The 23,378-nt window shown below is 43.3% G+C and overlaps 1 protein-coding gene across 2 annotated transcripts in view; it reads right to left on the reverse strand.

The window, feature by feature from the left end:
* The window catches only part of PTGFRN (prostaglandin F2 receptor inhibitor), a 67,322-nt gene that overhangs the window by 13,248 nt on the left and 30,696 nt on the right, over positions 1–23,378 (reverse strand). For both annotated transcript variants that reach the window (XM_036394151.2, XM_054514117.1), the window contains 3 exons: positions 19,528–19,911; positions 15,896–16,321; positions 8,337–8,756 (listed from right to left, as the gene is read on the reverse strand). In XM_036394151.2, coding sequence (XP_036250044.1) covers positions 8,337–8,756; positions 15,896–16,321; positions 19,528–19,911 — 1,230 coding nt within the window. The remainder of the gene's footprint in view (positions 1–8,336; positions 8,757–15,895; positions 16,322–19,527; positions 19,912–23,378) is intronic.

A 23,378-nucleotide genomic window follows, 5' to 3' on the forward strand; every position in this document is an offset into this window, starting at 1 on the left:
TCTACACTGATAGCTCACCACATGGCACAGACAACATGATTCCCAAACTGAGGTTCTGGAAAGAAACTTGGATGTATCATGAAGCTAGAGCTATAATTTTTGGTGCAACTTTTCTAGACTACAAGGGCCTGGCTTGTTTTGGTCAACAGAAAACACACAGCACGCTAAGAAATTAATTCCAACTACAGTGCAATAATTACTTCTCCAGCTTTCAAAATCCCCTCTCCCCCAGTTTCCACCAGCCCTCTCCTCTGCCCCAGAAGCAGCTGCACTTTTGTACACAAGGGTAGTATGCAGACATACAATCTGAGAGTTTGACACCCGTTTTGACAGTAGAAGATCTTTCTTAAAATTAACACTGCAAATTACCCCCCCAAACAAGGATAAAAGGGTGGTACAGATGCAATAGAGGTTATACATGGATTACCAACCAAGACTCCTACATGTTTATGCTAGAACACATTTAAGGAAACAAGAGACCCAGAATACTGAGGTCAGCTGCTCAGGTAGTGACTGCACAAGCAGGCTGCAGCCCCAACTTAAGCTCAGCATGATGGGATCCTTTTCCTAGGAGATGAACAGAGATTACTCTGAATGCTTCCTCAGCATCTGTCTCAACTGGTTTTGTGTGAATTCAATTTGTTTCCTGACATTCACACACGCACACCAAACTATATTCCCCTTGCAGCCTATTTGATTATTTGATAAATCAAGACATTTCCATCCTCTTGTTCAGAGTTGGGCAGACAGAAGTTCCAGGTCCTAGGGGATTAAAGGCAGCATGGATCACGTCACTCCAGCCAACTAAAAGCAGAAAAATCTCAAGCTGTGTGTGAACTGTCAGAGAAAAGAAATAAAGAGACTGTCAAAATCTGCTAGGAATGTCCCTGCATTCCCAGCACAGTCCCTCTGCTGCACTGATCAAAGGCAGAACAGCACCATAATAATCCTGGTACTGTCCATAGCTCAGAGTCTATCCTCAGTCTATCCTGCAGCAGGTGAGGTGACATTACATCAGGAATGCAGCACATGCCCTGCTCCAGCAGACAGGCTGGATGCTGGGAGGAGCTGAGCAAGAGAGATGAACTGCATGGTTCCAACTCTGTCAGGCTAAGGATGGGCCACCTTACCCCTGCCCCAGCAGGTTAAACAAGAGGGCACATGGGACTTTTCAGGCCTTATTTCTAGGCTGAAAGTCCAGGTAGCTCCTGCATTGAACACTGCCTTCAAACCCTGGCAAACCAACAAACCACTGATGTGGAGCAGAGTCAGAGCATTCCTGGCCACTGGATGCCACAAGGGTAAAAGCTGAGCTTGGCTGGTCACTCAGCCAGGAAAGGCTGTGGATCATGGAAATGCAGCACTCCCAAAACACTCCTCAGTTTGGGTCACCAAGCACTTCTCCGCTGGGAGAGCCAAAGCTTCCTAGGCATGAAGGCTCCAAGGCATTGGCATTTCAGGATTGTGCTTTCCCTTGGTAAGGCACAAACAGTTCTTTCCCTTCAGGTATTTCCCTAGCAGGTAACATCTCTTGCAAATTACCTTTTCTACCTCCAGGGAGAAATCACTGTCCTGTGCTAGAACTGGATATCAATAGTCAAGAGGTGTGTTGGGGGTTGTGTTCTTCCCTCTTCAGCTGAACAGGGAAAACAACATTTAATTATTTATTAAAACCTAAGCAAGATTAATTGCAGTGAAAGTTCCTCGGTTCAGTCTTGAAAACTGTGTGGCTGCAACTTCCTAGGGTTATATATTCTTTAGTTGTATCTCAGGTCTTCTGCCCACATAACCCATGCCCTGGGCTCCAGGCTGCCCTCAGGCATGAAAGGACAGAATAAATCACCTTCAGAGATTTATTGCCTCCCTTAAAAAAATGGGGCACTGAGTGCCCCATTCCCCCAACCTAGTGTTCAAGAAGCCCTGGGTCTGGACCATGCCAAGCAAGGCTCAGAACACAAAACTCAAGTACACTTTTCTCAAGTTTTTGCCCTCAAAGATAAACAAACAAAAAACCAAAAAAAAAACCCCAAAACACACACACAAAAAAAAAGAAAACCCAAAAAACCACCCGAAAAAGAGGCCAAACATCTCAGTGCCAAGGTTACAGATACAGGCATTGGTAAAACAGGCAGCTCCCAGCAGACACTGATGACACTGGCTCAGGGTCTCAGCTCCGTCACGCTCAAGCACTTGCAGTGTCACTGGGAGGGTTGGGGAGGTGACAGCAACTCTCTCCTTCAGTGAGATATGAGTTCATGCTACATTAACGCCGAGAAAAACAGAACTCTGCAGATAACAGATGATGTGGCTTTGGCCATCTTTGCCACCTGCATTTAACAGTTTGAAATACTGTAATTGGCACCTACTGGTCACTTGGGAGAATAAACAAACCAGAGTTTAGTTTCAATTGCAGGGCTGACAGATCAAGCATGACCTGTAAAACTCATCAAGAACAAAGCAAAGTTAAATGCTGACAAGCTGTTCGTGAGCTTGAAAGCTGAGAAATAACTGGATTTTAATAACTTCAGATTTGAAGATAAGTGTCATTCCTTCAGATAATTTGGAAGCTAAAGAGCACAGATTTACAAAACAAACCAGCATTCCCAATTCTAAGAGGTAAGCATCATAAATTGCCATGTTCTGCTGAGAACTTTGATTTAAAATAAGCCAAAATATCTGCTCCTCACTATAAATAAGGCCTTATGTAAGCTTAGATAAAACACCTAAAAGAAGTTTTCTTCTTTATAAAGTAATAACAATTTTATATTAAAAAGCATCTGCAGTCAGGATGGTAAGAGTTTTCAGAGCATTTCTTGACTCCTGAACACTTGAAAAACACTACACAACTTTAAACAGAAAGTTTAGAAATTGACAGACTTTAAACAGAAAGTGAAGAAATTGAGGTCAGAAGTTTACTAGTAAAAACCCAGAAGTGCTTTAGAAACCAGGTTCCAGAATCAGGATTTCTTCAGTGTACTTTTCTCTGAATGCTCCCTTTTATAATAGATCTCAATGCTCAAACTGTTGATTTCATGTCACCAGGAAGGTAAATCCAGGAGCCAGACACTATATTGATACAGTTTTCAGCTAAAAAGTGCTATGCTAATTCTTCTACACATAAAAATGAAAGGAAAAAGTGTTTGTAAGCTGAACCAAGACTTGTTTAATATTTTGTGCTCAATCAGATTCACACTGAAGGGGCTGCAGGGTGGAAACGAGGAGTTCAAGTTGATCAAGGTAATTTACTCAACTTAAGGACTGAGACAAATTCTGAGCCCTCTTTACCTGATGTCACCCACTTCTCCCTGCTTTCCTTCCCTGCTCAGTAATCCGAACACTTTAAATCTACAAGAAAAATGGGAAAATGAAAGAGAATAGCCAAGAGCCAGTTAAAATCCAGTCTGCAACAGAAGAGGCCCTAATTATCTAGGGTCCTAGGTGATGTTTTGTCTTCTTTGATTATCATTTTACCCTGTACTTCTCTGAAGAAACAAGGTACAGTCTCCCCCCAGACACGAGCTACCTTCATTTCCCAGCCAAGTAGAGAAGAGAAAGGTCAAGTAATCTGATGACAACAGAGACCTGGGGCAGGCTGTTCCCCTCAAGAAGCCCATGCCCAGGCCATTACTGACCAGGGACTGGAATTCCAGCACACAGTTACCCTGCTTCTAATCAGACAGCACCACAGACCACAACGGGAAAAACAACTGATGCAACCCACGAGCTCTGCGTCGTCCAAAATATTACTCATCTCTGCCCTGGCACCAAATCCTTCACTCTTCAACTGAGAATTCCATGACCTGCTTTTCTCCAGATAATAAGTTTCTTCACCTTCACTTTTCCAGACCCCTGCCCTTTCCCAGTTTCTTCGTGAAGCCGTTCCCTAACAAGCTTTGCCCCAAGCCTCATAATGGCTGTTACTGGAAGAAGCCCTCAGTAGTTAAGTCTGTGGTTTCTACTTCCAGCTACAAATTAATGCACACAGGCACAAAGGCACACAATGACAAAGCACGTTCCTGCCCATTAAGAGTGGCTGGAAAATACCAGCCTTTCTTGCCAAAGAGTTTCTGCTGCGCTGCTTTTCATTCATTTCCGTGATTAAGCTTTCTTTCCTCTAAGAATCTTTCTATTCGCCCTTCTTGAAATTGAGTATCTCTCGGGGTCATTGCAGGGCATCATTTCATTTTAATTGCAAGCTCAACATCAATACTCAGCTCATATTTCAGCAGCTCTTGGTTATCTCAGCTTCTTCCAAAGTGAACGATAATACATTGCTGTGCAATGAGCTCACATGCAGATGTAATCCAGAGTTGAAGATTTCATTGAGATATTTCCCTTACAAGTTCTCTTTTATTTTTGCCTCTCCAGAACTTTCTACCCTCTGCTGAATGGCACAGAGCAGAGACAGCTCAGAGCACAGCCAAGCTCCAAATGGATCTCTCACATAACACACTTCTCAACATGAGATTAAAAGCTTCCTTCTCCCTGCTTCCTTCAAGGGAAAGGAAAATAAGTCACTTGTGTGGAAATCCCTGAGAGTGTGTAGTGGGCAAACACATTCTAAACACCAACCTGGGTTTCATGGTGAAAGGGTTTGAAGATTAAAGGACAGATGCCAAAACAGAGTTTATGAAGCTGTCTTCATACACTGGCTTGAGAAGAACACAAGGGACAGAAGACTGGTGTGTTCCAGGCTGAAAGGAACGATCTGTACACGTGCATCAACAAATAGCTCAGGAGGAGAGAGGACGCACTGGAGTAGAAAATGTGCAATGAAATTAAGAGAACATTTCAAGACAGGCACTGGCAGCTGCTCTTGTTCCTCACATCACTGGGCAACCTTTTAAAAAAGACATGGCAGAACCTCTCTGTCCTACACTGGGAAGACAAACAAAAAGCACTGAGGAATATTAAATTCTTCACATGGGACAGCTTTCCCTGCCCACCAGATAAGCTTATTTTGTTTACAGCAGCTGGACATACAGAAGGCATTCGTTTTATGAAACTGGTCTAGTGATCCATGTTATCCATGAGGTCATACCAGAAGATTCACAAGATCCTCTCTGGTCTTAAAATATATCCAGCAGAGAACAATCTGCCATTGATTGAATATTTGAAAACTAATGGCCTAGTAGACTCCTCCTCACCACCACACTCCCCCCCCTTACCTCTAGTTCATATGGCCCAGTGGACAAAATCCACATTTCCTTTTTTTTTAGTTCAGGGTGTTTCAAACAAATGCCTTTACATTAACATTTCAGATCATTACCAAATTGAATAAATATGCCCCTCTGCAACAGCAAGTGGAGAAAGGAGAGAGGAGATCTATGTCTGCAGCCAGCAAGTTCTGCCCTGAATGGAAAGAATCTGAGCAAGACATTTTCCACAGATGTTCATGGAACAACATTTCAGAGCACTGCCACATTTCAAGCCTATTGTGTCAGGAAACACTGAAGTTTCACATGTGCAGTCCCCAGCTCACATATGAAAAGCTCACAGGCCTCTGCCCCTCAGAGAGATCACATGGCACAATGTGTATGCACGCTTAAAAACTCCTCTTTGAAACATCACTCAGCTCGGAGAGATCTGGGAGTGAGTCAAATGAGAGAGAAGGATTTCCAGTCCCAGCAAGCCTCACCATCCCCCATCAAAGGGGAATCAATAAAAACAACTGAGAAAGAAATTCCCCCTAGGACTAAAAGCTTCACGTAAAACCCTTTAAGGGCTTCCTTTTGCTGAAAATGCTGCTTCCTTATTGATCCCCTCCCCACTCCAACAGCCATGATGGAAGCTGAAAATGCTGCCCAAGCCCAAGATTTCAAAGTTTGGAGGAGACTGCAATACATCCTATTTTTCAAAATTACATTGATGTATATATTCCCTCCAGCTGTTATAGATAAGTTGTTTTTCTGTTACACTTTGAGAAACCAGTGCAATTGACTCCTTAACAGTTTTCCTATCAGGGACAAACACTCATAAGATACCACACCCCACCCTCCCTACAACTCAGGATTTAGCACACTGGTGCTCCCCAGGTTTTGTTTTGTTTTGCTTTCCCAGTTGCCTGGAAAGCTGCATGCCCCTCTTTTTCCCTGCACTTTTCCTGTTAGTATCTTCCCTCCAATTTTGAGTAAATTTCCCCAACAAATAACTAGCTCCCTCAGCAGTTCTGCCTTTCACCATGCCCATTAGGGAAATTCTGGCACAACTTATTTTTTCTGAAGAACAAGTTTGACAGCTGCTTGTGCCACAGGATGCAAGAGAAGGGTGTGATATCTGAGCTGTGCTTTCATAGCTGCTCCACAGCTTTGCCATTTACCCCTGGCTCCCTGACTCAGTCTGCATCAAAGACAGGAGGTTTCAGCACACAAAACCAAAGTAACACACCCACAAAACATCTTCTGTCTTGTATACTTAATTCCAGATGATTTCCCAAATAATAATTCCACAGTTAGTCCATTCTAACTGTACTCATCACATGTTCTCCTTGTGCCCAGAGGTGAATATCCAGCGGGGATATCTGAGTAACAACTGAAGGACACAAAGTTCATCCACCAATTAAAGAAAACTGCAGGTATTTCAAAACAGATTTTGCTACATGCCAAGATTATTTTGGGAAATAGCACTGCAGCAAATTGTGCCTGGGATCTCATTTCTTTCTTCATTCTTTTGTAAAGAATGAAAGGCTGACAGGGCTTCAGGACCATCCCTCCCCCTGCTCCAGCCCTGCTACTGGAATTCACACATTCCCAGGGCACTTCTACACGCTGCCTCCCTTTCTTCACTCCATGCTCCAGAAATCCTATCTGGGTGGAGGGGCTGGGAGGAGAGGCTGGCAGCAAAGAGAAGTCAAGACTACAACACGCACGCTTCCCTCCCTCGCATTGCTCGCAGGTTTCCCTCTGAACCCTGGGTGTCAAAGCATCCCAACAAACTCTCTGGATGGGAGTTCAAAGTGACACAAGACCAGCAATATTGGGAGAGGCACAAACCACCACTTTTGTGCAGGAAAGCCTCCGCATAGGAGCTTGGAGGGGCAGGGTGGGGTTTTGTGCAGATTTCATTCTTGCTGGTTTCTTTTATCACTCCCTTTGCAAATACTACTCTCCCACTGTGTGTGACCCAGATATGAAGAGTAATAAGGCTAAAACTGCAGCCCACTAAACCATCTTGAGAAATTACCTCAGACTGAAAGAAGCTGAGTCAATGTCCTCTCTGGCCAGCTTAGATCAAATCTACATCTCAAAGCTTCCTACGAAGTGATGTCTTCACTGCCAGGCTGTCCTCCTACGATCAGTCCTTGTCCTTTTCCCAGTGTGCCATATAAGCTAGTTCAGATCTCAGGAACCACATCATCTAGAATAATTACCTTAGCTGTGGATGCAGCTGAGAAGTCAGGCTGCTCTTGCCTAGACACATACACATCTCCTAAATAGGCTACAGCCTGTTACTACCAGCAGAATATGAGCATGAAAGCCCCATCAGCTCAAAACCCCACCAGCTTGGTTTATCAAATCATGAGAGGAGCCCTTCACTCATATGTGCACCAGTGTTATAAAAACAGCTCCCACTGCACTTCCCAACAATATAACATGACAGAAGTCAGAGTTAATATGCATCTCTGATGATCCAAATCAATGCCATCCATCTCTCCCTCCCTCCAACATATTATCAGGACAGGCACGTTCCTATAGAAAAGTCTCAACAGGCAGGCTTAGTTACAGCTGAAGGTAAGGGTTTCAGCAAGCAATTGAGGAACAGGATGTCCTTCTGGGTACTGAAATCCCTCCTAATTTGTGGAGCTCTGTAGCTCAGCCGCGAGGGACCTCTAAGGTTTTGCAGTGGCAGGATACACTTACTGAGATGGCTGAAATATTACCCTGACCTGGCCATTTTCTGCAATTACATCAACAGTGAGGTGTGCTCAGGAAATTTAATGCTATGCTAATAGAGTCTGTTTTGGAACAGAAATCCAGTTTATATTAATGCTCTTCCAGAGCAGCCGCTACTAACAATCTAGTGATACAGCTGGCAAATGCAGCAGCAGTTGCTCCATACTGAGAACGAGCTCTGAGCCTGCAGGACCATAAAAGCTGCATTAGTAGAGAAAAACCCAGGGGTTATGATTACAGCCAATTCATTAAACATCTTTCTGTAAACAATCAATAGCACAAAGGACACAAGTACCACCAAAGAAGACAAGCACAGCTCTCAGCTATCATACCATTTGTTCCAAAGAGTAGATATTTCTGAGACACAGGGAAATCAGTGGGAAGGCGTCACAGAATTCCCTCTCTCTCTGGCTTAGACACACGGCTGCCAGGTTCTGTACCAACCTGATGTCTGGAAGTCTATCTGGATAGGGTTGGACAAGCCATTGACGGCTTCACGCCACATGCCCCCGCCACCCGGAGACCAGGCAGTCACCACGCAGCGGTACAGCCCGGCATCCGAGATCTGGGTCTGGTACATCCTGTAGCGGAACTCGTTCTCCTGCACCTTCTCCAGGACCACCCCGTCCACGCGGGTCTGGTCCGTCCAGTCCTCCAGCCGCACCACCGAGTCCTGGTTCAAGGAGATGATGCGAGTGGTCCCGTTGGGACTCGACTGGTCCGTCAGGGGCTTCTCGGCCGTGATGAGGACGGAGTAGCGCGGAGTCTTGATGTTCTTGGAGGACACTTTGCACGTCATCTCAAAGGTGTGGCCTGCTACAAAGAATGGCTTCAATTTCACCGCCTCCACTGTGAGCGTGTAATCTGAAGAGGGAAGGAAATAAAGTGGCAAGAGAGGGTTAACAAACAGGCTCGGGTATTTCTGCAGCACTTCAACCTACAAGGTCACAGACAGGCAAAGTTTCTTTTTTGGAGGAACAAATTCCAGCACATTTATCTAAACACGTGGACAGCCCAGAATGCTACTCAACAGTGCACACACACACACACAAGTACACAACAGTTTGGGTCAAGATGCACAAATTCAAACAAACACCAAATACTGAACAAATAGAATACACAGCTTGCCACAAGACAGGATCTCCAGGATTGCTTTATTCAAGAATAAAGATATTAGACAAGATTCATGTGTCTGTGTTCAAAGGGGTCTTAGGATGAGAGAAGAGATGAGGATCTGACTCCATGTTTCAGAAGGCTTGATTTATTATTTTATGATATATATTACATTAAAACTATACTAAAAGAATAGAAGAAAGGATTTCATCAGAAGGCTAGCTAAGAATAGAATAAGAAAGAATGATAACAAAGGCTTGTGGCTCAGACTCTCTGTCCGAGCCAGCTGGGCTGTGACTGGCCATTAATTGGAAACAACCAACATGGGCCAATCAAAGATCCAGCTGTTGCATTCCAAAGCAGCAGATAATCAATGTTTACATTTTGTTCCTGAGGCCTCTCAGCTTCTCAGGAGGAAAAATCCTAAGGAAAGGATTTTTCATAAAAAACATCTGTGACAGATTCAGTCCCAGTTTCATACTGGTGCTGGAAGAGCACCCTCAGTGACGGGGTAATAAGGGCACTGCTGAAATACTCATGACTAATGACAAAAGCTGCCACTTGCTAAATTGGCAGCACTTAGCGTAGCATCTTTTATTTCCCTTGAAAATCCACCCTAATGGCATTCCTAACGGCAATCCAGACACATTCAGCTGAAAACACGTGACAAAAGTTGGTGTAACAGACGTCTCCACCCCAGGCACCCCCATACAGATTTACACACACCTCTGCCTCCGTGTCAGTCTTTCCTCCCCTTGCTTCTCATACATTTACTTGCATACAAGCCTACCAGAAGTCTTGACATTTCCTATTCGACATCAAGAATTCCAGCAACACTTACTGCTTAGTTTCCTTCCATTCTCTACTGTCTCCTCAATCCCAAGAATCCCTTAATTACAGGGTTTGGGAAAATTATACATGTCAGAGCACAGCTCCAAGACACACAAAATACAAGCTCACAGTGAGAAACTGAGAAAATGAGGAGTGACTGAAATCAGAATCAGATAAAAGGAAAGGGAGTTGCTAGTTTCCTGGCATTGTGATGAAAAGACACCCTGTATGTCGTGGTTCTTCTTAAGGAAGGGGGGGGGGGGTGCTGGGGCAGAATACATAGAAGTAACAATCTTGCAAAAATACAGCCAATCCAACTCTCTGGACTTACTTTGCTGCACCATATTCTCCCTTCCCTCCTTTATTAAAAAAAAAAAAAAAAACAAGTGTAGACCTGTTAAAGAACTCCACAGAACCGTTTTATGCAAGACAAAACTTCTCAGAACAGGGAAATAAGCAATGGTGAGATTGAAACATATTTCCCAAAACTGAACTTAAATGCAGTAATATTTATGTCCTCCCCACAAGAGCAACAAGATACTTGTCAAGATTACATTTTGCAGTGTTTTGCCTTCAAGCAGCAGTTTTCACAATGAGTAAACACAGCCCACAAGATGAGAAGCCCGGTATGACAACTTTAAATCAGTACTGTATAAAGCAGATCACAGTACAAAGCTATATAAAGAAACAGCAGGAGCAGTGAAGGCTGAGATGCTTCTAGTGGTCTAGCTGAGCACAGAATTATTTGATACTCCACACCAAACCCCCCTCACACTTCCACCCACTAAGCAAGTGACAATACAAGAGTTGCACATTTAGGCACTCAGGGTACAATCACAAATGAAGTTGTATAGCATCAGAGTCATTCTACTCTCCCTTGTGAAAAGACTCATTAGATGCCAGATTCCAGACTTCAAATCCATTTTTTTGTCCTCATTCTGTGTCTGTGAGACTCGGATATTTCCTTCTTCATATGCCTGCAGTATTTAGGAGCCCAGCACAGATCAGCTTTTCACATACTTTTAGGAACATAGTAGGCAATTATATTTTGTCCCAAAAGCAGAAGCACAAACAGCTAGTTATACTTTTCTGGCACATATTGTTGCTTTCTAGGCCATATGAGGAGGCTCTGGGCAAAAATCGCTCCTTACTTAAATGTTCTTTATGTTGTTGATCTTCACATAAGAACACTGGGTCCTAGACACCAGAAATGAAATCTTACATTTGGTCTCTGGTATATGTGCTTAAGATTAAACACCCTCACATGCCCAGAGCAGTTCAGCTACAGCTGAGATAACTCTCCCTATTACCTGAGTTTCAAACACCTTAACTTCCACTACTCCCTGAGCCACAGGTCAGACAGCAGCAGAAAGGGCCATGTGTTGTCCCCAATAAGGACAGCAAATTTTGTCCCTCAACATCCTTTATTGGTTTTCCATTTGAGGGCATTAGCAAATGCCTTTCCCTAAGTATTTCTGCTACAGGAAAAGGAGAAAGGAGTGGTGGCAGCATGGGACAACAGCAGAAATTCCACTGGTAGAGTTTGTGGAAGAGAACAACTGAGGCCCAGAGATGCAGCTGGAGAACAGTGATAGAGTTCAGAAGGGTTAGAAATTAGGATCCTGAACAGAGAACAAGGAGATACATTCTTGTGAAAGTTCTCTCAAAACATTTTTCTACCTTTAAAAACCCCCGAGGTCATTAGTTTGGATGAACACACAAGGCAGAGGCACCCCCTCTTGTGTTAGACCATAAGAAATTTAGAACAGAATAGAGAAGGGGACACACAACCCATCACATACAGGTGCTGAATATTTCTTTTTGCAACAGAGTCAAAAAAAGATCAAAGGGATGTTTCTGTATGTGCCATAATATTAGAGACCTGCATATGTAGCAAGGTAAAACAACAACAACAAAAAGGCTCCATAGCCTATCAACTAGAAAAACCTGGATCACCATTCTTAATATGCTGGTTCTGTGCCAAAATTGTTCTCCTTCAGCAGCAGCAGATGAAATGTAATTAGCACTCCTTCACCCCCTCCTAGAAAAGCGTGTAGCTGTCTGTGTGTGTGAGTCCACATTATGAAATAGAGGGCAGCCCAAAGATCTGGCACTTATCTTAGAAATAACAGTAATCTGCACAGAAAAATAAGAGGGAAAGGAAAGTCTCTTCATGTTTCCTATGTCAGCAGAAATTACTCATCAGATCTTGCAGCATAAGATGAGCCAGAGAGGTTAAATGAATGTTTTCTTCCAAGAACTGCAGCCTATGGTCTCATTTCTAATCTTTTGGGAATTGCCAAGGAAGCAATGTCTGTCTTGAGCACTACTCCACACACTTGCCTGTCTGCATACATGTCTGCAGTCCCATGTGGAGTCTCATCTCCTTCTTGTAAAGCTCCATGAATGAAAAGCACAATAAAACACACCCTGCTTGGTCATATACAGGAGGCTGCAATCTGCAGTTTATTCTGGAAAGCAGTAGGGGAAGAGTTCCTAAGTAAACCATACCCAAAGCTTGGGCACTACTCCAAGACAGAGGGCTAGCAACAGAAGAAAACCTAGCCAAATGACTCAAATAAAATTCAAGTAAACTGTACTTTGGAGCCTGGCAGTGCAAGCTTCTGCCTTCCATCACTGGCCAGTCCAAGTGGTTAAGCCACACTGTAATTCTCCTGTTGCTCCTCCACCACAAAGTGTGTGCTCAGCTTTAATAGCACTTCCTGCGTAGTGACCAAAATCAGTTTTCACCTAATCTGCACCAGGCAAATTTCTAGAGAAGCCCAACAGCTAAAAGGGGAGGAGGAAGACTTTAGAATAAACAGCAAACACCTTCCCTGCACTGCTTTGACTCCAGCTGGAAAAGCAGCACGTTGGCCAGGGCTGACAGCAATGCTGGAGCCTCACAGCGCTGCTTGAGGCTGCTGACAAGAATTTCGGTGGTCATAGAGGCCCCTCCATCCCCCAGAGCACCGATGAGGCTGCAAGTGCAGGGAATGCAGCAGACATTAAGGCAGTGACAGCTCTGCCATGGCAGGAGGTGGCTGTACAACACCCCAAGGTACAACTGCAGCCCCAGCAGCTCTGGAAGCACAGCAGGCACACCAAAGCCTGCACTGCAGCCTGCACCTGAACACACCTGGCTGCAGGAACCCCTGTCCCTACAGCCAAACTGGCACACACACTCTCCAGCTTAGTGCCATGGGGATCTCTGTGCTTTGGGGGAACTGTGTGTCTGTATACATCAGCAATGATATATAAAAGTAGCTGGCAGAAATATTATTTGTTCTCTATTTGCAGGACTGTCTGAAAGATTAAGGCACCCTTGCTCCCAATTAAGTGTGATGGGAGGGCCTAGGCAAACATTTAGGACAAGTAACATTATGTTAAATATAATTATTTTGTAAATTAAAGACAGAAGTATTAACAAAACCCCAAATAATAGTACCTTTGGGATTTGGAATTTCAATTAAAAGATAATGTTTTCTTCTGCTAAGTACTCCATGCAGATCCAAAGTTGACAACACTGGTTTAGGAAAAAAGCATTGATTTTCTTTTTTTCAATGCAAGCAGTATCTGTGTTCTAAATGTAACTCATATTCAAATAAATAAATAAAATTATCTTTTAGAATATCAAACTTTTTTCTGGGTTAAAAATCATTTATAGAGCTAAAAAAGGTTTCACCCCTTTTCACTGACTGGAATTTGTACTCTAAATAAGCAAAACATAATACAAGTGGTATTTTTAATTTCTGAGATGAGACAGAGATGCCTTCTTTGTCACCTTGGCAGGGGGGGAAGTAGAAGGGGGGAAGAAACATATCAGGCAGACTATGTCAAAAACAATGGTGATCTATGATAGCAATTGGCTGCACTTGCAAAGCTGAGTAAGCAGAAAGATGTGTGAGCATTATTGGCCCCCATAGAATAAAACAGAAAACAGAGACAATAAAACCCCAAGTTCAAATGGGCAAACACACAACTTATTATACACTGCACAAAAAAGGGTTTTTTACATGTTTACATGATGTTTACATTTTGAATAAAGGCTCTGAACACCCATCTTTGCTGAGAGACCCACAGACACAATATAAACCCATTTCTCCTTTCTCAAGAACTCAGAACAATTGTTTTCAAAGTGAGATTTCTCCAACATCCTCCCCCAAAGCAGTGCTCTAAAATCAACAAAGAAGATGCAAGCAATGAAATTGATGGAAGAAAAGTCTCTGTATAGGCATAAGCTATGCAAGGAAGAGGCAAATTTCTGTTCTCTCCTTAGGCAAACACGTGGGAGCCTGGCTGCTGGCTTTTATAAGCACTGGGAGCAGTTAGGGACTCAAATCACCAGAGATACTTGTCAAAACAACAGTCAGAGAGCACAGGCAGCAGCAGATTAACTCCTTCATAGCTGCTGGCTACAGCACTGGGCTCCCAGCAGCCGAGTGTGCAGCTCACAGGAATAGGATGTGGCAGGGGACAGGGCACACAGGGAGAGGCATCTGGGGCTGCACTGCTGAAGGGGGAGTTGAGGGGGGGTAGAGAAGGGGAAATCAAACCTGTATTTCGCCCTCCCCACCTCATATACATACAACATTCTTTTTCAGGAGGGGAAGGTTTTGTAGGAGAGCTCACTTTCACATAATAAATCCCCCAACCCCAAGCTTTGCCAACAGAACGTACTTTTCAGCACAGGGACTACAACATTTACATTTGTGCTGCAAAATTAGCAGAGTTTCTGGAACAAAACCAGAACCAAGGGAATGTTCACACCTGTCACGGTTTGTTTTCCCTCAGAAATGTCAACACAGGCTGAGACTTTTCAACTCCAGCTGGTCTCTGTAGCTGCTCTGAAGGCGACGATCCATTACACCGGCATGCACATGCACACACTCCGTGTTGTGGCATAACACTGAACTAATTGTGACCAACATCCAGCATTAATGAGACTTCTCAGTCCTGCTGGAGAAGTCAGCTTCAGGGGTAAAAAAAATACAAATGAAAAAACACAAAAAAACCCCGCAAACCTTTCCCTGGACCACACATGTGTAGCATTGAGCACCACTTCTGTCTCCACTGAAGCAGAATCACAGCAGAAGATTTCCAATTTGCTGTTCAGGGATTATCCCTAAACAACTTCAAAATTATTTCAAATTGCTTGTCTCTGAAATGTAGTTCTCTGCCTGTGGATGCCTAAGCTATACTGTTAAAGTAGTCTATCAAGATAAATGCAGCTTAGCTAAGCACAGATTTTTGACAAAGACATTGCATCTCTTTCTGATGCTCTCCAACAGACCCCTCTTGCATGACTTCACTCTGAGCCAAAAACAGTACCACTCTACAGCACATCCAGGAAACACAGATCCCATTTTAAACCAGAGTTAAGCAACTTCAGGTAACTATTAAGCTTCTAAAAATGCGCCCAGAAGAAGTTAAATACTGACCAGAGCTAGTTTACTTTTCCCTAAAAAAAAGGTCAAGATCCAAGCAAACCACGGAATTACTTTGTTCAGCTACCCATTTATTTTTTGATACTCTGGTAGTACTATGCCCATGAACTTCCTCAGATATGCCTTTTAAACATGGGCTTGTACAAGAGAAAAATAAAACCACAGCTCCCAAACTGTCAGACAGGGAAGACAAAGTGACATTCCTCTTTTCACCTCAGTACTACCCTATTGTTAGCAGCAAGATGCACCCTAAAGAGACCAAAATACTCCAAGCCACAAAAGTGGGCAATGACCATAGCAGCAACACTGCTGGATGCCACCCCTGCCACTTCCAGCCCAGCTCCTGGAAGTCTCAGCAACTTGATGGAAACTCTCCTTTGATGGTGTCTCTTCCTTTGCACTTCCACTCCAAACTGTTGCATAACAGTGGTAAAGTAGTGATGCAAAATAAAGGAGTAATGTAAAGCAGTTCCCCTCCACAGATAAGAGGCCTTTGCACAAGTTGACAGTGCTTTTAAACCTTCATCAACACAGAACCCCATTTCCAAAGCCCATTAGCAGGCCTTCTGGCTGACAAGCCTACTCTCAGCCATCCAGGTGTAAAGTTCCTACCTTGTGTAGCCCAGAAAATGTTGACAGATGCAGAAGCCACATCTTTGCTCTTCACCCAGCTGTTGTTACGTTGCCTACTCCACGCCGAGATGACACAGAAATAATCCCCTCTGTCACTCTCTGAAGTCCACTGGATTCTCAAACTGAAGGTGTCAGCAGACTTTTTAGACAAGATGATTTCCCCGTTCTGAATCCGCTCTCTGCCCCTGTCCCCAGGCAGCAGAGCCCAGTCTGCATCCATGGAAGCCAGGAGCTCCTCTGGCACCACGTCGTCACCGGGCAGGCGCTGCCTGTAGTACCAGGACACGGTGAAGCGGATGTTTGCCTCGGTGTCCTGGACATTTGTGATCCTGCAGTTGAGCTCTGTGGGGTCATCCGAAAACTTGGGTGTTTTAGAGGCATTCAGGAACACGTCATAGTCTGGCTCTGCAGGAGAGGAAACGCAGAAGAAACAGGTTAGGAGCTACAAGAAGGGAGAAAACGTCAGACTTAATCAAAAGATATACTAACTTCTAACATCCAGTTTTAGCATCCAAGCTGAGTACCACGATATGCATTTTTCTTACAAGACCTTGGAACTTTGGTTATCAGACTTGCACCTCTCTGACACAGGTACCCCTAAGCCTGCATTTCCAAACAAGACACTCCATTTCATAGGTCTAGTCGGACCATTTCAGAAAAATCAGGACTAAAAGATCTTGTTGAGCAAAATAATTCCCTCCTTTAGGCCTGCCCCCAAGAACCCACCTGTGGGTTCAATTTCAACACAGCCAGACACTTTTGCATCTGTCAAATGCTTGGGGCAGCCTGCAGCAGGACACTGGTTATCCTCTAGCTTTGGACTCACCAGAGCTGTCCCATTTTCCCAATATCTCTCCAGAATAAGAGGCCATCTCCCATCTTGAAATGCCTTATTTTCCACACTTAACCATCCTATTGTGTCTCTACAACAGTTTAAGAATGGTAAGAAACAGCCAAACAGTTCACCCAAACCAGGGGACACAGAACACCACTGGCACTGGCCAGAGGCAGCACCAAGAGCTGAGCACATTAAATTTCAGAGCTCAGCAGTTTAAATACTACCTAGGTCAATAAATACTAGGTAGGATAAGAGTTGAAGATGTATAGATCAGAAAAAAGCTTCACAGTCTGAATAGAGAAGTATGTGCTGTGCAGCTGTGAGGCTGGAATACCTCAGGCTGGAAAATCAGTGCCTGAGTTTCACGGGTTAAGAATGGGGCTGTTGTATTTAAATCTGAAATAGCTGGCTGCCCAAAGCCTAAAAGCGATAAGGGAGCCGCATGACTATTTTCTCTCAGACTACAGAGATAGTAAAGGAAAAAGATTATAGCAAGAACCTCACACCACAAAGGAAATACATATTTATTTACTAGTATTAGAATTTTTTTGTCTTGCTGTCTACTATAATTCAGAAAAATGACCAGCTTCCCAACTGTTCGGCCAATACTCATCACACGGCTTTTACAGCCTAACTGTATTCAGCACTCCGTATTTATTTCCTGCTTTATGTTTTACTTGGCATTTTGCCCTCCTAGAAACAATTAACTGAAGCTATAATTGGGACAAAGAAGGCAATCCAAGGCTAAAACTTAGGCTTAGCTCACCAACAAGCCATGATAATAAAGCATCTTAATAGAACTGCTGTGGAAACTCTGTGTGCATGTGCACTTTTGGACTTGAGATGCAAAGGATAAAAACAATTGTAGCTACAATTCTGCTGCTTCTATGTCAGCCTGCAGAAAAGATCTCTCACCAGTGTCCTTGCATCCAGCAAGAACAAGGGCAGCAATACACACCAGACCCCAGAGAATCTGGTAATACTGGTGGGGAGTTTCTGTGACACTAGGCAACATAAAATCATAAAAGCACTGCTTACAAAGACTGTGGTACCTACTACCAGTGAGCATGTGGAGATTTCTGCACTTTTTCAGGGCAAGACAAAATAAAAAGAAAATGCACAGAATTTTGCTACAACCAAAGCACAGATTATTAAAGATGGCCAAACCCCAGTTTTGGTGTAAGGCCTCTTAGACCCTATAGCTATACTGCTCTTCTTTTCTCATTCACAAAAGAGTAGTTTACTCCAGGGCCTCATGATGTATTGCTCACACTCTACAACTCTCTTACCATTCCCCCTTTGCCACGCCTTCTCCTTAAAAAGAAGGCATTCAAGACCAACTAATATCTTCATAGCAACAAAGAGAAAGCAGATGCACTTCTCTAGACAGGGGCACAAGAAGGAGAAAGCCACAAGAATCCCAAGTTCTCAGAAAATCGCTTGAGGTTTGGTTTATTTGTGGGCAGGGGAAAGACCCTAAGAGGAGAGTTTCTCTTTGATAGCACCACTCCAGATAGGCGCTTCACCCTGACAGACACTCTAACAGAGGATTTAGAAAGAATAAAAGGCTGGCTGGATAAACCTCATTCCTCCACTCTGTCAGCTGTCAAAGAACAGCCTCACTGACAATTCAACGACTTAATACTCCAGGAGCTCTTAACTTCCATTAAGGAGGAAGAGTTGGTAAATTCTGGATGCAGTTGAAAACCTCAAACACTGAAAATTTATTCTGCTTTCCCTCTCCCTAGCAACCAAGCATCTGCACCTGCTGAAAAGCAGATTTTATTTTCTCCAGTTCCCAAATAATGCTAAATTAGAATGGAAAGAGTAAAGAGAAGTCCTAGAGGTAGAGGCATGAAAAGAAAGCACACACGTGTGCAAGTGCATCTGTACACACATGGACAAATGTACATGACTGCACATGCACACAAGTGGGGAAAGGAGGGAACACTGACAAGTTAAATGTGCAATGTGAATGGCTGAATGAGGACAGGAAATGAAGACATTAATCACTTGTGCACTTTAGTACACATTACAAGTGTACTTGGGGACTGCCACGGCTCAGCTGCTCTGCACAATGCTAAAATGCAACATTTAAAGTCATTGTTGATGGGATTTAACCTTATGGCACAGCTATTTATTGCTGAAAAACAGGCTCTCTATATGCTAGCCTCATTCAGCACTTTCATGTTGGAGGAGTTCTGCCTTTGTAACTGGATAGTACCACCAGTTTCTCATGACAAGAGGATCTGAAAGGGTACATTGAAAGGGTTTGGGCCTGGATGCTTGCTTCCAGTCAGAGCTGGGAACAAGCACCAAGCACTACAGCTCTGCCAGTTCACATCCAGCTTCATTCATGCTTCCAATATCACCAATACCTTATACAATTTAGCAGGTGCACATACCTTACCTACACCATTCTGCAACAACATCCTGAGTTTCACTGGCTCTAAATTGAAGCTATTATCTCCTCAAGAATAAACTAGAGAACAGATTGGGTAGGCTGACATATCTAGACCTATCTGTAAAACAACAGGCTTTTTAAGAAGTTTTACTGGAGTTTCATTTTTAGTAATTCTCCCAGGTAACTTTGCTTCTAAGGATATTTGCATAAAGAGAAATATATTTGAGAGAGATGCCTACATATAGATAATAGATGCAAACAAGAGAAACATTTGTGCAGAAGAGATTCTGCAAGGTCCTCTCCCTTTTCTGACGGGGCCAAAGATTGAGGGATACGTTACCCATGAAGTCTGACAGCACAATCACTCACCCAGTGCTGTCACCACCACACTGACTGGTGCAGAGGTCCTCTCCACCACCTTATGCCAGCTCCCATTGTGCAGTGGCACCCAGATAGCAGCTTCACAGAAGTAGTAGCCAGAGTCCTCCACGTCCACGTCACGCACCAAGAGGCGATAGGAGTTCCTGTCCACATGGCTGAGGCTGATGAGAGTTGAATCACTGACAACAGAATCGTGGTCCATGCTCAGCAACAGCTGAGCATCTGACAAGGTGTCATCAGGTGATGCAGAAAAATACCACATCACCTCTGCTTGGAAAATACCACTTCTATCTGTTGTGATGTTGCATGTAAGATCCAGAGAGTCTCTTTCGGTCACAGACACATTGCTGGTTGAGATGACCACATCTAGAGCTTGGAAAGAGAGACACAAAAATTCAAACAAAAAGTATTTTTTTATTTGTTACTTTTAATAAACATAGTTCACTCTCACATTCTATAACAGGAGCTTCTGAAGAGGCTCAGTAGCCCAACCTTCAAATGCCTATTGGATATTGAGCCGAGTGATCTATTACAAGGGCAATACACATTATCAGTCAAGCAAGGGATGTGAGATGAGGGCAGAGGGGAGAAAGGGAGGGAGAACAGCATTTTTATAACCCAACAGCAACTGGTCCATGAAGGCTTTGTCTCATCCACAGACTGCACATCACCTTTGCACAGCAGGAAAATGTGTACAGAATTTTTCATTCTCACAGGAGGGTCAAAATGTTTTGGGACTATGCCTCAGAAGACCAAGCATTTACAGAAATCACTAGGAACTACATTGGAACTCAACATGGCTTCTGCTGACATTTTTGAGCTCCTCAAACGGGGCAGATTTAGATGAGAAGCAGCCATGGCCACACACTGGAGTCCTGACTGACCTCAGGTGTGCTGCAAAAACATGAAATGGAGGCAAACAGAAGGCAGCAGTAACTCCCTATGCTACTGATATCTGCACTTACTGCTCAGAACAACACACATTGGGGACTTCAAAGCAATACCAACAGCCACTCCAAACACACTCAGCAACCACTGGCCTGTAAGTACTTCTAATATACATATCACATATGGTCACAGCCAGCATTCAAATAGGACTAGATACAGAATATTAAAAAGAAAACCATGGAAGCACAGTGTCAAGACCAGGCTACCACGTGTCTTCACTTGCTCATTCACTCATTCTACACTTCCTGAAGATTAGATCTGGGTCTCAATGCAGCACCATTCCCACAGTGTGTAATGCAGCTGCTCCCAAAGTCTCCACTGAGGCCAGTGGACAGGGCTGCTACAGCAGTGGCTCTTCTCAGCACAAGCAAGAATAGAAATACCTGCTTTAAACCAGCAGCTGTGTCTCTGCTGAGATTAGCGACTTCTGTGTAAAACCATGTTCTACTACATAATAGTTCCCCATCTGCATAAACTTCCTTGGACTATCATCTGGAATGAGACAACACATGAAGGCTAGAGCCAAACTGAGTAGTCAGAACTATTGCCAATGAAACCAAGCAAGGCTCATTCTCACCCCTCACCACGTGATAACACAGAGCAGTCAAACTGGGCAGAGGGTAGCAAGCCCCACCTGAGTGCTGAAATCAAGTCCAGATGAATCTCTCACTGGGACTTGCCTCACTGTCTTATTATGGGATTAAAATCAGTAGGAAAACCTAGCTAATTTAACAGGCTAATATCAGAATACAAACTAAGACTCATCTGCAAGGTTAAGAGCAGCAATTCTCCAAGCAACATTTCTGTCTTCATGAAAGTGATGGGCATTCACAATCTGGCAATATATGCACCTAGAGGGACTTGGAGAAAGTTTACCCATAGGCATATAACCATTTACATCTCAAGTTCTTTTAGCATGCAAGTGCAGAGATTTCAGATGTCAGCACAAGATGCTCTTCAAGTCCTTCTACAGGATGTGTATTCTGCATTTTGCTGGAGAATAACCTATCCCCTTTAGCATAACTTTAAAAAACCTTCATGCCCCTGACAAAGCGCCAGTGCTGCTAATGACTGAGTTTAAAATAAAGGCAAAAAAACCCAAAGAAAAACAAACAAAATCCCCCACAAGAAACAAACCACACACCCAAACCACATCAAAAAACTGTACCACTGCTGGTCTTGGCCAGCCACATGCTGTTTTCAGCCACTGATTAAACCCCACCTACTTAAACCAAACACTGCAAAAGTGTTGACAAAATCGACAATTACAGCTCTTAATTAGGCAAGTCCTGTGTCAGCAGAGAGCACCTGCAAGCTCAGCTGTGCAAGAGACACCCTCAAAAAGAGGGTGCAGGTTGATCCAGTAAAATTTCACAGGCTAAGTACCACCAAGACACTAAAACTACATCCAAATGAGCCAATCAAAAAAACACAGGCTTTTGAGTTCTCCCTATAGTGATTAAAGGATTACAAAAATAAAAAGGTACCCTTCCTGTCTGAACAGTTCTAAAATACTGTGATAATCTCATATTTCTGAAGGACCATCACTGCCTGTTTTTCCACCTATTCAGTGATAAGGTGTATCACCCCTGCTCTCCCTCCTCCAACTAGCAGTCAGAATGCTGATGCAGTCAAGTGCTTAGTGCATCTAGTCCTGAAATCTCTATGGGCAGGGATATCTGGATATGCTCAGCACAGCTCTGCATGTATTTCTGTCTCCTTAGCCAAGCATGCAATGATATGTTTAACAGAACCATTACTGTCCTAGACCCCTGCCAACAGAGCAATCAGACCAGTGATAAAAAATCATTGGGTAATTTGCCCTGTTAAATTATCACTGCCTTCCTCCTTTCTCTTGATCTTTCCACACTATTTTAATAAACAGCATACAGAAGAGCTCCACATCTATCACTAAATCACAAGCCATTTTCACAGGGGAAGTGCAGCTGTTTAGTGCTATGGAACCCTGTGTTAATAACAGAGCAGAGGGAAGGCTTTGGGGGACCAGGTGTTAAATATAATGTTTATTTAAGAAATATTAAAAAAAATATAAAAAACCATGAGCCCTCTGAAGTGAATGAAGGATGAGATAAAATCTGCATCTAGGCTTCTAAGAGGTTCCAGGATATCATTCCATGCCCTTTTCTCCAAAATAAAGCTAGAAAAATTATGTCACAGATTTAACAGGCGTGAAAAATGTATGTATTTTATGATTGGCTTTTCGCAAATATTAAAATGAATATTATATGTGTTGTGCTAGAAAGTAACACTGTATTAATTCTCTTAAGTATTGTGTTAAATATAGTTTTAGGTTATAAAAAATGTTAAAATAGAAACTATGCTATGTAGGAGACTTTTTTTAAAGAAAGGACTCGCAGTGAGATAGCAGCCACAGGACACCTCAATCTTTCAGAGGAAGAGAATTTATTTCCCTCTTATCAGGAGAAACGAACTTCTTCCACCTCGAAGGCGCTGTTAGGATTCGGAGGAAGAAGCTGACCCTGACCAGACAGAATCCTGTGTTTGAATGGAATTCATGCATCATGTATGAGGTGTATGAATATGCAACAGGCTATTGTTTTTAAGGGTTAATTCTTTGTTTATGTGTGTCCCTTTCATGGCTCGTGCTGCCCAGAAAAAGGTACCCGGACGTCCGTAACTCTTTGTATTTATTGTCTCATATTGTCCTAATTCAATTTGTCCAAATTGTTATTACTCTAATTGTATTACTATTTTTAATAACCATTTTATTACTATTAAACTTTTAAAATTTTTTCACAACAGGCCAGCTATCCAAACAGCACTCCAGGTTCTGCTGGAATGCACCCTCACTTTGTTCAGTGACCCCAAAGCACCAGAGCCTGGTGTAAGAGCCTAAATGAGAGATGTGG

The sequence above is a fragment of the Molothrus ater genome, chromosome 2 (assembly GCF_012460135.2).
Source record: "Molothrus ater isolate BHLD 08-10-18 breed brown headed cowbird chromosome 2, BPBGC_Mater_1.1, whole genome shotgun sequence".
In the NCBI taxonomy this organism is placed as follows: Eukaryota; Metazoa; Chordata; class Aves; order Passeriformes; family Icteridae; genus Molothrus; species Molothrus ater.